The sequence below is a fragment of the Ahaetulla prasina genome, chromosome 3 (genome assembly GCF_028640845.1).
Source record: "Ahaetulla prasina isolate Xishuangbanna chromosome 3, ASM2864084v1, whole genome shotgun sequence".
Lineage (NCBI taxonomy): Eukaryota > Metazoa > Chordata > Lepidosauria > Squamata > Colubridae > Ahaetulla > Ahaetulla prasina.
The window spans coordinates 214,291,257-214,308,877 of record NC_080541.1 but is presented as its reverse complement, the minus strand read 5'-3'; the positions used below and the strand labels follow the sequence as shown (position 1 = coordinate 214,308,877).

The 17,621-nt window shown below is 41.4% G+C and overlaps 1 protein-coding gene across 4 annotated transcripts in view; it reads right to left on the bottom strand.

The window, feature by feature from the left end:
• The window catches only part of PHACTR3 (phosphatase and actin regulator 3), a 341,542-nt gene that overhangs the window by 139,735 nt on the left and 184,186 nt on the right, over positions 1-17,621 (bottom strand). For all 4 annotated transcript variants that reach the window (XM_058174777.1, XM_058174780.1, XM_058174779.1 and 1 more), the window contains 2 exons: positions 13,467-13,714; positions 1,929-2,082 (listed from right to left, as the gene is read on the bottom strand). In XM_058174777.1, coding sequence (XP_058030760.1) covers positions 1,929-2,082; positions 13,467-13,714 — 402 coding nt within the window. The remainder of the gene's footprint in view (positions 1-1,928; positions 2,083-13,466; positions 13,715-17,621) is intronic.

The window sequence follows — 17,621 nt, the reverse complement described above, 5'->3', positions numbered from 1 at the left end:
TTGTTGTATTCATTTTCAATTTAGTATTTTCCAAAGTGGTCTGGAGCAATCCTGATTTTTACTTTCTTTTCAATTACTTTTTCATTTTACTAAAGTCACACATATCATCATAAATGTACTTTTATATAATAACATTTTCTTCTCCCCCCTCCCTTTCCCCTTTTCCATTTACACAGGTGTTTTCTGGGTTTCTATTTCTTTTTTGTCTTCTCTCTCATTTACTTATACCTTATCTAATTTATTTCTCTATAATCTTTCATTCATATTTCTTTTCTAACCATACATAAAATCGTCCCCATGTCTTGAAATACACCTATTCCTCTTTATCTTTAATTTTCAATGTTAACCTATTCATTTCTGCACATTCTAAAATCTTCTTTATTACCTCTACTTCTGATGGGATTTTTTCTGTCTTCCACTTTTGTGCAAATACAATTCTCGCCGCTGTTATTATATGAATAATCAAATATGCATCTTCTTTGCTATATTTCTCCGGTAATATACCCAATAAAAATGACTCTGGTTTTAACTCTATATGTTGGTGCAACATTTCCTCTAACCATGCCTGTGTTCTAACCCAATAATTTTTTGCTTCCGTACATGTCCACCACATATGATCCTGGCAATTGAAAACATTCTCAACATTTAGCTGATTTATCCTTAAACATTTTTGCTAATCTTTCTGGTGACGTATGCCATCTATAAAACATTTTATATAAATTTTCTTTATATGCAGTTTCCATTGTTAATTTATAATCCTTTCCCATAGTTGTTGCCATCTTTCTAGTTCTATCGTAAAACCAAAGTTTTTTGCCCATGCTATCATTGTCTCTTTTACTTCTTCCTCTTTTAATCTGATTTGCAATAAGTAATTATACAATTTCTTAAACATTTTTTCATCTGTCCCAATCAATATCTTGTCCAATTCTGATTTTTTCAAATTAAAACCATACTGTTTCAAATCTTTATCATATCTTGATTATATTTGCAGTTGTGTATACCAATCTGTCTCAATCCCTTTTTTCCCTAGTTCTTGTTTCTATTTTAGTTCCCCCTTCTCTGTTAAAATATCCTTATATCTCACAATATTTTTCATGTTAATCATATTTGGATGTGTCAAAGCTTCTATTGTTGAAAGGCACGTTGGTATCTTCATATAATGTCTTTCTTTCACTCTTTCCCATGTTGTTAGCAAACCATTCCTTATGTAATGTCTCTGAAAATACCCATGTATCCTATTTTTTCCATACCAAAGAAAAGCATGCCACCCTAATTGCAAATCATGTCCTTCCAGAGTCAACATTCTTGTATTTCTCAATAAAATCCATTCTTTAACCCAGATTAACGTCGCTGCTTGATGGTATAGTTCCCAATTTGGTAGTCCAAACCCGCCTCTAATTCTAGAATCTTGAAGGAGTTTAAGTTTAATTCTTGCTTTTTCCCTTGCCATACATATTTCCACATCATTTTGTTCAAATTCTCAAAATATTTTTTTCTCCAACTTTATCAGTATTGTTTGGAAAAAAAACCCAGCAAGATTCTTGGTAGTATATTCATTTTAATTAACACTATTCTTCCCATTAGTGATAACTGCAGATTTTTCCATTTCTCCAAGGCTATTACAATTTGATTTCTCAGTTTGTAATAGTTATCTTCCTTCATCGTTATGCACCTTGAAGTTAATTGAATACCCAAATATTTCAACTTTCTTCACTATTTGAACGTCTAACTTCTCCATTAGTTGCTTTTTTTTTTGTTGAAGTCCTAAAGTTGCCAAGTTTGATAACTTTTATCAAATGATGAACAGTTTTGCCCTTCTCTTTGGAGCCCCAATATCTGAATTGCCAAGTTTACCACTCAAAAAAGCAGTAAATATTTCTCTCACCAGCCCCACTTCCCACCTCTTGTCTTATTGTAACTAGACTTACTTGGATAACTTCATTTCTATTTGTTGCCGGATCTCCTGCCTCTCTTCATCAGTCCTTCTTGGGAAAATGTTCCTATCTTCCAACTCCTGTTTGCTTGGCCTGTTCCGCAGCTTCACTGCCAGAAGCTCTTTCTTGCATTTTCTTGGCAACGTACCTGGAGCGTGCAATGAAAGACAATGGGAACGTGTCAAGGAGACGAGCCCTAAAATAGCAGAGTTATCGTGTGATTAATAAATACAAGATGCAGATACTAGAAATATCTTCTGCCAATGGGTCCATATAGGAAGAATTGGGGTTAATCACAAAGGAGATACAGTTAGTCCTTGACTTATGAGGTGGGACCAGAAGTTCCATTGCTAAGCAAGGCAGATGTTCAGCTGCACATGATTTTACAACCTTTCTGCCATGGTTGTTAAGTGAACCACTACAATTGTTAAGTGAATCATGTGATCATTAAACGAATTTGGCTTCCTCCATCTGTCCATGTCCACATCTTTCTGTCCTCACCACTTTTTACAGAGGCACGATTAAGAGCGTTTTAACAAACTGCATCACTGTTTGATTTGGTGGCAGCAGTGCCTCAGGTAGAAAGTCCATACAGAGAGTGGTAAGGACAGCCGAGAAGATTATAGGAAGCCCGCTTTCCGTTACTGCTTATAAGCGCGATGTGCTTAGAGCTCAAAGCATTGTTAGAGACCCCACTTCCTGGTCTGCTTCTGTTGCTCCCCTCTGGGAGGAGGTTTCAAAGTATTTCTAGCAGGACTACCAGATTCTGTAACAGCTTTGTTTCATAAGCCATCCGCCTGGTAAACTTGCAAGATTTGTTTTTCTTGCCATGTGCATGTGTACATCCGAACTAGATTATGTTGTTTCTCTGTTTCATATAATATAAGTGGGAATATGCATAATTTTGTATTTATTTATTTACTTATTTATTTATTATTTATTCTGTCATAGTTAACATAAGAGGTAATGACCCTTTGAGAGCTGTATGCAATGAAATTTCATTTTAATGTATGCCAATTAGTGTACATTCAAAGTGACAATAAAGTTATGATTCTATTCTATTCTATTCTATTCCATTCCATTCCAGACTCCCAGCTGTGAGTACGCAGGCCACCTGGTGCCTCCTGCACCTCTAAAATAATAAGACACCCATCCCCCCGAAAATAAGGCCAAGCCCTTATTTCGGGGTTCAAAAAAATATAAGACAGGGCCTTATTTTCAGGAAAACATGGTAGTCTAGTCTAGTCTAGTCTAATCTAGTCCATTCCATTCCATTCCATTTCATTCCATTCCTTAACTGGCCTCGGTGGCACAGTGGCTAAAGTGCAGTATTGCATGCTACTTCTCCTGACTGCAATTTGGCAGATCGAATCTCACCAGGCTCAAGGTTGGTTTCAGCCTTCCATCCTTCTGAGGTGGGTAAAATGAGGACCCAGATTGTTGGGGGCAATAGGCTGACTCTGTAAACTGCTCTGAGACTGCTGTAAAAAGCATTGTAAAGTGGTATATAAGTCTAAGTGCTATTGCTATTCCATTCTTTCTATTCCATTTGTCAGAAGTCAACTGGAAAGGTCACAAATGGTGATCATAGAAGGCTGTAACCATTCTAAATAGTTGCTGGTAGCCAGATGCCTGAATTTTGATCATGTGAATGTGGGGATAGTTGTAAATATGACAACGGGTCATGTCTTTCTTTTCTTTTTTTCATTGCCATTGTAATTTCAAATATTGTCAAACGAATAATTGTAAATCAAGGACTACTTCTATTAATGCCAGAATGCAGATCTGAAGCCTCAATGATTCATAGAATTTCTGTACGTGGCCCACCATACTTCAAATCAGGTTATACTTTTTCAGGAACAATCCTTCTATATAAAACCTAACGTACATTTTGTAAAAAAAAAACAAAAAAACTTTTGAATCACTCTCAACTCGGGGAATATTTTCAAAATCCGTAGCTGAACTTTTCTGGATTGGAGGGTAGAACAAGAAGCAATGGGTAGAAACTAATCAAGGAGAGAAGCAACTTAGAACTAAGGAGAAATTTCCTGACAGTTAGAACAATTAATCAGTGGAACAAATTGCCTGCAGAAGTTGTGAATGCTCCAACACTGGAAATTTTTAAGAAAATGTTGGATAGCCATTTGTCTAAAATGGTGTAGAGTTTCCTGCCTGGGCAGGGGGTTGGACTAGAAAACCTCCAAGGTCCCTTCCAACTCTGCTATTATGTTATGTTATGTTTGCAGGTTAATAACTCCTCTTTTATTTTTTTGACAGCAATCTCATGCAAACTTATCGTAGAATAAGTTCTACATTTCATAATGCCTGAGAGCATTGGGTGAGCTTAAAGCAAATTTGGTAAGTAATTTTTGGTTGTGTATTGAATGATTCACCTAATTTCTTCCTTCGTTCCGCTATGTGAATTTCTGTTGTTTAAAAAGGATGGGATCATTTTATGATACATCCCAGCTAAGATGATTTATTTCCAAAACAAAAGGATTATGCATTATCAAAAATATTAGGGTGAGAAAGACAATGACTGGTTTGATGAGACAGAGGAAATTTCCACAGTCGATGGTGTGCTCCATCTTGGATTTTTCCCAACAGAAATACAACTTTTTTCACCATGATACCACAGAAGCCCTTAGGTTCCTTTCCATATCAGGGATCTCCAACCTTGGCTACTTTAAGACTTGTGGACTTCAACTCCCAGAATTCCCTTGGCAACTTTAAGACTTGGGGATTTCACCCAGAAGTTTTGCTGGGTGAGGAATTCTGGAAGTTGAAATCCACAAGTCTTAAAGTTGCCAAGGTTGGAGACCCCTGTTCCATATTATTACCAAATCATTGAGAACTGAGCTCATTTCAAGAAAAACTTTGAAAAAAATCAATCCATATTAGTTTTTCCACCTGTGGAAGGAAGGATGGATGAATTTGCTAGGGAAAAAAGGGAAATTGGAAATAAAGCTAGAATGGGTAAAAGAGAAATGTTGTGAGTTGCTCCAAGGATTTTGTAGTTGTTCCAATTACTATCCCCATAATTGCAATTAGATTAGTAGCCCGATAATCAATATGACTACTAAACACAAGAGGGCCAAGACTCTGTTTTAGATATAGAGATACATACACAAACACTGAGAAAGAAATTCACTGGAAAAAAATGTTTCTAGATAGACTCATAGGAATCCCACATCTTTACATCACTCATTTAAAATACCAATTGAGCTTACTCGTCCATTGTTCAATGAACCTAGCGCCACCCAGTGCCCAAAATAAAAAATATTCCTCCTACAGGAAACACAGCAGAATAACAGACTATAGGTTGTGAGAAGAGGAAAGCTGGGGTTTGATTATATAGGTCTCGGAAGGATACTAGGCCCTAAAAAGCTACATGAACCAAAGTTTTAGATAGAAAGATTTCAAAGTTTTTTTTTGTTTTGTTTTTTTTTATTTTACATTTATATCCCGCCCTTCTCCGAAGACTCAGGGCGGCTTACAGTGTATAAGGCAATAGTCTCATTCTATTTGTATATTTTTTACAAAGTCAACTTATTGCCCCCCCCCAACAATCTGGGTCCTCATTTTACCTACCTTATAAAGGATGGAAGGCTGAGTCAACCCTGGGCCGGGCTTGAACCTGCAGTAATTGCAGGCTACTGTGTTCTAATAACAGGCTTCTTAACAGCCTGAGCTATTCCAGCCCCCAAAGTGTATCAGAACTACTTGTAATCCTGCTGAGCTGCTGCTGTGAAATGGGATTTTGCAAAGTACGTGGTTTTGAAATATATTTGGAATCAGAATGTTGAAACTGTGAGAAATAGAGAATTGAAAGTAGCCGGTGGATAGAGGTTTGAGTTATACACGGGTATATGTGGAAACTGTCTGTTTTGTGGTTCACCAGCAGCCTGCGGAGTTGGCAATGGAGTCGGACAGTGATGAGGCTGAGGAAGAACGTGGGCCAGTCCTGAAGGCCTGGATGAGGGCCCTGCATCAGAGGCAGAGATGGGGCCAGGGCCATCGGGGAGTGATGTGCAGACTCCGGAGCCTCCAGAGACTGACAATAGAGAGGCAGAGGAACAGGAGGAGCCTGTTCCTAATGCACGCATGAGAAGAGCTGCCAGAAGGCAAGAGCAGCTAAAGCAAAGAGGACGACTTGGGAGTAGGGCCAAGAGATGATTGGCCCCTCCCATAAATGGTTTAAAAGACCAGCAATGATTCTTGGGCTCTTTGTTGGAAAACAATGTTGATAGACTTGTTTCCTGTCTTGTTGCATTTATTTCTTGTTGGCGTCTTCTGCTTCTGAACTTTTGCCAAGAAAAGCCTTTGGCAGCTTGCCTAATTAGACCAAGGTTGGTGATAAGACTGAAGAATTGTGTTATGAAGAATTGCTTTTGAATTAGTTTGGACTATGCTGAGAATGAGTTTAATTCTCAGCTGTTCTAATAAAGTCTATTTGTTTTGGAACTGGTTACGTCTAATAATACCTATTTGGGCCTGGGTCACAACAGTCTGTCAGTAAGACAGAACAAGAAAGTAAGTTGTGAAATGCGTGCAGAAAAGTATAAAAAGAATGTCTTGGGATGAGTTCAGGGCCACTAGCTGTAGCTATTCCTTGCTGGACCTAGCTATTGTCTCTGGACCTCATTGCAATGGGTTGTTAATGTAGGTTGCGTTGTGATGGCTATTCATATTCCAAATTGCTCATGAAGTAAACCTCTGAATCTTAAAGTAAAATGTATTGCTTGTGGTTTCATCTTTGGTTTTTTTATTGGGATATTTTTACAGCAAGGTAGTCCTTGACTTACGACCGCAATGAAGCCCAACATTTCTGTGAAGTGAGCTTCGCCCCATTTTATGACTTTCCTTGCCATAGCTGTTAAGGGAATCCCTGCAGTTGATAAGTTAGTACATTGGTTGTTAAGTGAACCTTGCTTCCTCATGGACTTTGCATGTCAGAAGGTTGCAAAAGGGGATCTCATGACCCTGGGACACAGCAAAGGTCGTAAATACGAACTAGGGGCCAAGCATCTGAATTTTTTATTTTTTATTATTTATTATTTATATTTTTATACCGCCCTTCTCCGAAGACTCAGGGCGGTGTTTTTTTTAAAATTTGAATTTATATCCCGCCCTTCTCCAAAGACTCAGGGCGGCTTACATTGTATAAGGCAATAGTCTCATCCATTTGTATATTATATACAAAGTCAACTTGTATTGCCCCCCCAACAATCTGGGTCCTCATTTTTATTTATTTATTTATTTATTTACATTTATATCCCGCCCTTCTCCGAAGACTCAGGGCGGCTTACATTTTGTAAGGCAATAGTCTCATCTATTTGCATATTATATACAAAGTCAACTTGTATTGCCTCCCCGCAACAATCTGGGTCCTCATTTTACCTACCTTATAAAGGATGGAAGGCTGAGTCAACCTTGGGCCTGGTGGGACTCGAGCCTGCAGTAATTGTAATTGCAGGCAGCTGTGTGTTAATAACAGACTGCATTAGCCTGTTGAGCCACTTCCCAGCCCTGATCATATGATCATATGATCATGGGGATGCTGCAAAGGTCTTAACTATGAAAAGCAGTCATAAGTCACATTTTTCAGTGCCATTGTAACTTTGAACAATCACTAAATGAACTGTTGTAAGTTGAGGACTACTTCTAATAGAATAACAGAATTAGAAGGAACCTTGTAGGTCTTCTAGCCCAGGGGTCTCCAACCTTGGCCATTTTAAGCCTGGTGGACTTCAGCTCCCAGAATTCCCCAGCCAGCTTTGCTGGCTGGGGAATTCTGGGAGTTGAAGTCCTCCAGGCTTAAAGTGGCTAAGGTTGGAGACCCCTGTTCTAGTCCAAACCCCTTCTCAAGCAGGAGACCCTATACCATTCCAGACAAGTGGCTGTCCAGTCTCTTATTAAAAGCCTCCAGTGACGGAGCACCCATAACTGCTGAAGGCAAGCCATTCCACTGGTTAATTGTTCTCACTGTTATGAAATTTCTCCTTAGTTCTAGGTTGCTTCTCTCCTTGATTAGTTTCTATGCATTGTTTTTTTGTCTTGCCTTCTGGTGCTTCGGAAAACAGTTGACTCCTTCTTCTTTGTGGAGAATATCCTCAAATATTGGAACGCTGCTGTCATGTCACTCCAGTCCTTCTTTTCTCTAGACTAGACATATCCAATTCTTGCTACCATTGAATAATATAATTGCACCAGGTCTTATTTTTAGTGGGGGAGGGGGGATGTCGTCCACTGACTCAACTCTCTTGCACTCATCGCCCCGGGGCTCCTTTTTGCTGTCAAAGGCCTTCAGGAACTTCTTCTGCAAGGCCTGCAAGACCTTTCCTGAAGGCCTCTGCAGCCGATAACAGAGCTCTGGACTGATCTGAAGCTGTTATCAGCTGCAGAGGCCTTCAGGAAAGCCTTGCCAGCTGCAGAAGATATGGGCAGACGTGTGCAAGGCCAGGCTGCAATTTTTACTCATGTACCATTGAGTGGGCGGGGTCCAAATTAGGGCTTATTTTGGGGGTAGGGATTATATTGGGTGCACATGTAAAAATCAAGCTAGGACTTACTTTCAGAGTAGGTCATATTTTCAGGGAAACACGGTATGGAGGTATCATTACTCAATGATAGCCGCGGTGTGGCTCAGGCTGTAACAAGCCTGTTATTAAACACAGCTGCTTGCAATTACTGCAGGCTCGAGTCCCACCAGGCCCAAGGTTGACTCAGCTTTCCATCCTTTATAAGGTAAGTAAAATGAGGACCCAGATTGTTGGGGGGGCAATAAGTTAACTTTGTATATACAAATAGAATGAGACTATTGCCTTACACAATGTAAGCCGCCCTGAGTCTTCGGAGAAGGGCGGGATATAAATGTAAATAAAATAAAAAAAATACCTCCTTTGTGACCTCTGTGGTTTGACAATGAAAGCTTGGGTTTCTTAGCTGAAATAATCAACAGGAAGCCCATACGTACAATTAAAAAAAAGATGTATTGATATTTACCACTAAATTAAACAGATCCCTTGACCATTTCTGTATAGTTTTGCAGGGTTCATTGAAACAATTCTTGGTCGGGTGGGTGGTTTAAAAAATGTAGCTCTCATATAATCATTGATCCTGATAAATTTCCAACAGGTTTACATTTATTGTCTTAAGCAGATTGCTTGCTATCTGCTGGGGCTGCTTTCTAAGCGGCAGTATATTCCAAAGGTGTTTTTTTTTCCCCCAAAAGGCAACTGGACTTTCTTGGTTTTTCTTTTGAAAACATTTCACTAGTCATTTAAGAAGCTTCTTCTGTTCTAACTGAAGGCTAAGGCCTGTTTGTATTCTTTTTTACTGCTCTTCCTCCTTTCTTACGTCTCTTTCCTTCCTTCCTTCCTACTCAGATAGAGGGTTTTTTTTGGGTAGGAAAGTGTCAGGCACAAAGGATCAGGACCAGTGGTGGGATTCAAATAATTTAACAACCAGTTCTCTGCCCTAATGACTGGCTGGATGGGCGTGGCCATTGTGGGAGTGGCCAGGGGGTATGACAGGCAGCATTCAGCTTCCTGTATCCCCCTGGGAGCAAAAACAGGCCACGGGGGGGGAGGGGAATGCACTTCCTCCCCATACCCCATTTTCGATCTAATAGGCCTCCCTGTAATCTCTTGAGAGCAAAAACGCTACCCCGTTTTGGGCCTAGGAGGCCTCCCTGAAGCCTCCTGGGAGCAAAAATTGGCCACAGGGGCACCACACACACACCCCTACACCCTGTTTTGGGCCTAGTAGGCCTCCCTACATTTACATGGGAGACAAAATGGGGCGCGTGGGGACTCCTGGAAGCGGCGGGGAGAGGAGGGCAGCAATTTAACTACCGGTTCGCCCGAACCAGCTGAATCCCACCACTGATCAGGACCATTGGTTGAGTTGTAGCTCAGAAAGGTGTATTGCTCATGTCTATACAAAAAAACTCTAGCCAACTAATGGTCAGCACTAAATTGGCGCCTAGACAAGGATCAACAGCATTCAAGTGGGATGGACATGGCTCTCTTGCCAAGGACTCTAAACTGATGATGTGTTTAACTCCACCCTCTAACTCTGCCTGCCTTTCTCCTGCAGTAAGCACTGGTTTTTGTTTCCTGAGGTCAACACTGCTGTGCACTTTTTGAAATTAGGCTAAAGTCTACTTATGCGCCTATGTCCGCAAAATGCACGATCTTCTCTTCAAATGTTGCTGAACCAGAAGGCAAAAATAAACAACAAAGAAAGGAAAAACAAAAGAAAACAAAAAGAACGAGAAAGCAACAGGTAGGTAATTATCAAAACAGAATGAACATTAATGGGTGAGAAAAATGGAAGACGAGAAAAAGAACTTGGAAGGAAATTTTGCTCATTGCCCTTTCAAGAGTGAATGAAGCACCCATATGAAATACCAAACGGTTAGCTGGAGATGTAGGGTTGAAGGAATTTTAAAAAAAAGTGACTGTCCACGTTTGCTCTTATTCCAAAAATAGAAATTAAGTTTGGATTGTTCCTGGTGGAAGAAATCCCAGTGAGAGAAAAGGAGCTTCCTCACATGTGAACATCAGAAAAATGATTGGACTTAACGCTGAAAGATCGCTAAGCAAGAATTAGAGCTCCAGGGCATAATGGAAATCACAAGAAGGCAACTCAGGTATCACATGTCAACTCTGAAGCTGACCTGACCGAGGACAGTTTGAGACTTCAGTGTTGCCACACTGGAGATGAGGGATAGGGTGGGGGGAATAGAGATAGTTGGGGTTTGTAGCCAAAATTCCCTCAACACTGTCAGACTATTTACTGAATCTGCACTACTATTAATCGTTTCATAGTTCCCATCACCAATCTCTTTCCACTTATGACTGTATGACTATAACTTGTTGCTGGCAATCCTTATGATTTATATTGATATATTGATCATCAATTGTGTTGTAAATGTTGTACCTTGATGAACGTATCTTTTCTTTTATGTACACTGAGAGCATATGCACCAAGACAAATTCCTTGTGTGTCCAATCACACTTGGCCAATAAAATTCTATTCTATTCTATTCTATTCTAAAACAAAGTATTTTCTCCTGGGAACCAAGGACATTCCCACAGGTGGCTGGAGAGAGGAGCAGCAATGTTACCAGGCAACCAAATGGGACCCTGATTGGACCATGTGACTGATTGTTTGGGAAAGGGGAGAAAGTTTTACTTTTAATTAGGTGAAAACCGTGGAAATATTCAGTCGGTTTTCACCAGCTTGTGCCAATATGATATGTCCAATAAAACTATTATTTGAGGAACCAACTTGCCTCGGAGTCCTGTTTGCTATGGGTGTATTACTTGGAACCCTGACATCACAAACAAACAAAAAATGGTCAAACAAGATGAGACTGAATAGAATCCTTTAAACCAAGGGTCTCCAACCTTGGCAACCTGAAGACTTGTGGACTTCAACTCCCTGACTTTCCTGATGATGATCCTGTTTCCCCCAAAATAAGACATCCCCTGCTAATAAGCCCAATTGGGCTTTTGAGCGCATGGCAATAAGGCCAGGGGTGAAATGCGCCCGGTTCAGACCGGATTGGCTGATCCGGTAGCAATGGCAGCATGTGGTTTGGAGAACCGTTAGCAAAAATCCCTGCGCCCCCCGCCCATGCCCAGCTGAGCCACGCAATCATCAGAGTATTTTTTTTAACTTTTAGAAGCTTTTTTTTACAATCTATTTGGCTGAATAGGTTGTAAAAAATGCTTTTAAAAGGTAAAAAAAGGCTGTGAAGATCATGGCTGAGCCGCGCGATCTTCAGAGTCTTTTTTTTTACTTTTAAAAGCATTTTTTCTACAACCTCTTCAGCCGAATAGGTTGTAAAAAAATGCTTTTAAAAGTAAAAAAAAAAGATTGTGCACCACAGCTGATCACCCCCCCATGCGCTGTTCTACTTACCGCATGCCTCCTTTTGCTGTGCACTGCACACATGCGCAGCCAGCGAACCGGTAGAAAACTGGTTCTTATTTAACCACTGAATAAGGCCAAGCACTTATTTCAGGGCTCAAAAAAATATAAGACAGGTTCTTATTTTCGGGAAAACACACAGTAGATAGATTATTTAAAGCTTTGCTACATCCTCAGGTTGCAAAGGAGATTACAAAAAGACATTTGAACGAATGTCTATTAGCCAGGTAGTGAATTTAAAATCGCTTATCGGAGATGCAGTTCAAAGGCGACTCCAAGGGATGGCAGCAAAACATAAGAAGACAGAGGTGCCAGAGTAAGGAATCAACACAGAGGGACCTGTCCTACCCAGAACTAATACAGGGCAGAAAAGAAAGAGACTATTTCATTCTTCAAGGACTATCACTATGGTATTTTATATAATCCAAAGAACCAAATGCAACTATTGTCCAGGAGAAAGAAAGTCTGAAATGAAAGTGAGAAAAAGCCAGGTAAGCCACGGCTGGAGAAGAAAATAGAGATGACACAGGAAATGGGATCCAACAAAATAAAACCTCAAAGAAAAAAGGCAGAACAATGATTCGGGATTGGACAGCAGCATCCATAAGACAACAGCCTTCAGGAATTAAGAACAACATATGCATGACCGATCCTTCTGTAGGTAGCTCAGGGTGAACTGTCAAACTCTTGATGTTCTCTGAGCATGGTTGATATTTCTAGTAACAAAATGCCTGTAGGAAAACAACCAAGCTCGGAAAACCCCACAAACCCAACACAAGGAGACATCCTCTTGGACCACTCTTTCAGGGTCAGTTTTTATTTATTTAGCAGTTTAGCAATTAGACTTATATACTGCTTCACAGCGCTGTACAGCCCTTTCTAAGCAGTTTACAGAGTCAGCACATGGCCCCCAACAATCTGGCTCCTCATTTCACCAACCTCAGAAGGATGGAAGGCTGAGTCAACCTTGAGCCAGTCAGGATCGAACTGCTGGCAGTGACCTGGGTTAGTCTACAATACTGCATTCTAACCACTGCGCCACCATGGCAATAGAGTAGAGTAGAGTAGAGTAGAGTAGAGTAGAGTAGAGTAGACTAGACTAGACTAGACTAGAATAGAATAGAATAGAATAGAATAGAATAGAATAGAATAAGCACTTAGACTTATATACCGCTTCACAATGTTTTACAGCCCTCTCTAAGCGGCTTACAGAGTCAGCACATGGCCCCCAACAATCTGGCTCCTCATTTTACCAACCTCAGAAGGATGGGAGGCTGAGTCAACCTTGAGCCAGTCAGGATCGAATGGCTGGCAGTGAGCCGAGTTAGCCTGCAATACTGCATTCTAACCATTGCGCCACCACGGCAATAGAATAGAATAGAATAGAATAGAATAGAATAGAATAGAATAGAATAGAATAGAATAGAATAGAACAAGCACTTAGACTTATATACCACTTCACAATGTTTTACAGCCCTCTCTAAGCAGCTTACAGAGTCAGCACATTGCCCCCAACAATCTGGCTCTTCATTTTACTGACCTCAGACAGATGGAAGGCTGATATAAGGTTGATAAAGGGGTTTTTCTTACCAGAAATTATGGAATCATTCAAAACTTCTTCGTCCTCATAGAAAACCGAATCATCCTTGATTTCTGAGTCCATGATCAGGTTTTCTTTGTTCTCATCTGACTCCTTAACAGAATTCCATTTGCTTTCTGGATCGCTGTTGTAGCTCATTGTACCATCCTTCTCTTTGCCGTGTTCAGTGCTGGATGTTCTGGACAAACGGATCTCCATTCGTTTTTTGGGAGACGCTTTGTTTTCTCTTCCATGAAAGCTGGAGACAAAAGGGCAAACAACATTGGGTTTCAGACCAGGGATCAATGCTTGCAACATGCTCTCCCCAAGCACAAGGCAGGGAGCTGTGGCGTAGGTGGCAGGAGATTTCAGCGTTCAAGATGGGGAAGCTGAGCTCCGTATAACTACCACAAGATGAAGGTACAAGATGACAGTGATGGATTTGAAATATGCTAACATGGCATACCAGGCTGACCTTTCCGAAGAACAGCATGTGTGTTTCTAATATAAACCTTAATTGAAATGAAACATACAAATTCTGATCATTTATCACTTTATGGAAAATAACAAAATAAAAAGGAAGCACGCTATCACAAAATATGAGTTAGCCACCTAAGCATTTTCTAGGGTTGCGTCTGAGGTTTTTGCTGATTTCGGCAAGTAGTCCTCGACTTACAACAGTTCATTTAGTGATCATTCAAAGTTAGAATGGCACTGAAAAAAGTGACTTACGACCGTTTTTCACCGTTACGACCATTGCAGCCTCCCCATAATCGTGTGAACAAAATTTAGATGCTTGGCAACTGGTTCATATTTATGACCGTTGCTGTGTCCCAAGGTCATGTGATCACCTTTTGTGACCTTCTCGCAAGCAAAATCAGTGGGGAAACTTCACTTAACAACCAGGTTACTAACTCATCAATTGCAGTGATTCACTTAACAAGTGTGGCAAAAAAAGGTCGTAAAATGGGGCAAAGCTCACTTAACAAATATCTCACCTAACGACAGAAATTTTGGGCTCCATTGTGATCACAAGTCAAGGACTAGCTGTACTACTATGGTTCTAATGCAGAATGTTCAATTTTGGTTTTGTTCAGGTGTTAAGTATTTCCTTTCCTGGTTTCCATCAGTGTGTACCTTCAGCCACAAAACCATCCTCACAAACATCTGATCACATTTTCATACATTTGTCTCCTTCCCAGCTGGCTTCTGACAAAGCCAATGGGGGAAGCAAATTTGCTTAATGACTGTATGATTCACTTAACAACCGTAGAGATTCACTTAACATTTCACATCTCCTAACAGACTTTCTTTTCCTTATATAATCTAGTTTTCTGCAGGTTTCCCTCTAATGCCCACCCTGTTGTACACATTTTCCTTTTGTTACACAAAAGTCACGCAGACTTTCCCATCGTCAACTGCACCGTGCGTTTCTGAAAAATACAAAGTAAAGGCACACCGATGTGCTTCTGGTCCGGGAAGCAAGACTTCAGCACATCTGCATACAAAAAAAAATGTGAATTGAACACATTTCTCTCCCATATCAGTGGTGGGTTTCAAATTTTTTTACTACCGGTTCTGTGGGTGTGACTTGGTGGGCATAGCATGGCTTGGTCGGCGTGGCTTGGTGGGCATGTCAGGGGAAGGAAACTGTAAAATCTCCATTCCCACCCCACTCCAGGGGAAGAATACTGTAAAACCTCCATTCCCTCTCCAATCCAGGGGAAGGTTACTGCAAAATCCCCATTTCTTCCCAATCAGCTGGGACTTGAGAGGCAGAGAATAGATGGGGGCAGGGCCAGTCAGAATTTTTACTACTGGTTCTCCAAACTACTCAGAAGTTCCACTACCAGTTCAGAACTGGTCAGAACCTGCTGAAACCCACTTCTGTCCCATATCCAGTATGGCCTACATGATTCTATCCAAGTCACTTTTATGCTGTTTGCTTGACTTCCTTGTTGGAGAAAGAACAGCAAGATTGTAGTATTCAGGCCTGCTTCAAAACTTCGGTATTAACACAGCTACAATATTGTGAGGTGGGTAGGTTGGTCTGCTCATGTGATGGAATGCACACCTGGAAGAACAGTGAGGGAGAGTTTTGGCAACGAAGAATTTTCCCAGGAAGGAGCCCAGATGAAGAGATTGTGTATCCCTGAGTTGGATAAGGAAAGGGGGAAGAGGGTCAGGTACTGTGGGGCTCCTTGGTACTCTCTGAGCTTCGTTGTTTTCTTGAAGACATTTCATTACCTGACTAGATAACATGATGATGTTACCTAGTCAGGTAATGAAATGCCTGCAAGAAAACAACCAATGCTAGCGCCAAGGACCCCCACAATTCAACCCTGAGCTATAAATAATCTCCTTTAGGGTAGCCACACCCTAAAATCTCTCAGGACATGTCTAGTAAGTTAAAAGGTTATCGCTTTAGTTTGGCAAGATTCTGTCCATTAAAAGGTAAAGGTAAAGCTTCCCCTCGCACATACGTGCTAGTCGTTGCCAACTCCAGGGGGCGGTGCTCATCTCCGTTACAAAGCCGAAGAGCCAGCGCTGTCCAAGACGTCTCCGTGGTCATGTGGCCGGCATGACTCAACGCCAAAGGTGCACGGAACGCTGTTACTTTCCCACCAAAGGTGGTCCCTATTTTTTCTACTTGCATTTTTACATGCTTTCGAAACTGCTAGGTTGGCAGAAGCTGGGACAAGTAACGGGAGCTCACCCGGTTACACGGCAGCATTAGGGATTTGAACCACTGAGCTGCCGACCTTTCGATCAACAAGCTCAACGTCCTAGCCCCTGAGCCACTGCGCCTCTATTCTATTCTATTCTATTCTATTCTATTCTGTCCATTAGGAGTAAGCAAATAAAGGCTCAGACTCAACTGAATTTTGCTGTCTAGGTTTTGGGCCTGACAACTCTTCTACTATAGAAACCAGCTTGCCACTTGGTAAGCCTCTGAATCATAGATCATAGGGCTGGAAGGGACCTTGGAGGTCTTCTAGTCCAACCCCGAGCTCAAGGCAGGAGACCATATCATCCTGCACAAATGACTGTCCAATCTTTTCCTGAAAACTTCCAGCGATGAAGAACACATGATTCTAGGACAGTGATGCCTGTTCGTTATCATGTGCCAAAAGTGTGCGTGTGTGTGCGCACAACAGTGTGTGTGCGTGCCTGCACCTGTAATGCAATGTGTGTGTGATCCCCTGCGCTCCTTCCACATGCATGCATGACACCCCCTGCATTCCCCCCACACCCCTGCACATGCGTAGGTGCCCCTCCACCCCATTTTGGGCCAAGCAGGCCTCCCTGGCATCAAAAATGGGCTGTGGGGGAGAGGCATGCTGCCGCCCCATGCTCCCCCACCCCCCGCACATGCACACATGACCCCCCACATATGTGCGCATGATCCCCCTTCCCCGGGCATGCACATGCATCTCCCACATGAGCCCTGCCCCCCACACCTGCATGGCAGAGAACCAAAAATCAGTTGGCCGGTGGGAGGCGTGTGTGCACGTGGGGTATAACTGAGCTGGATGACATCTCGCGTGCCCACAGAGAAGGCTTCGCATGTCACCTGTGGCACACCTGTCATAGGTTCGCCATCAGGGTTCTAGGTGGCCAGCTGTTCCATTGATTCATTGCAACAGAATAACAGAATTGGGAAGGGACTTTAAAGGTCTTCTAGCCAAACCTCCTGCTCTAGCAGGAAATCCTATACCAGTCCAGACAAGTGGCTGTCCGGTCTCTTCTTGAAAGCCCCTAGTGTTGGAGCATTCACAACTTCTGAAGGCAAGTTGTTCCACTTATTAATTGTTCTAACTGTCAGGAAATTCCTCCTTCGTTCTAGGTTGCTTCTCTCCTTGATTAGACATCAATAACATAACATAACATAACATAACATAACATAACATAACATAACATAACATAACATAACATAACATAACATAACATAACATAACATAACATAACATAACATAACAACAGAGTTGGAAGGGACCTTGGAGGCCTTCTAGTCCAACCCCCTGCCCAGGCAGGAAACCCTACACCATCTCAGTCAGATGGTTATCCAACATTTTCTTAAAAATTTCCAGTGTTGGAGCATTCACAACTTCTGCAGGCAAGTTGTTCCACTGATTAATTGTTCTAACTGTCAGGAAATTTCTCCT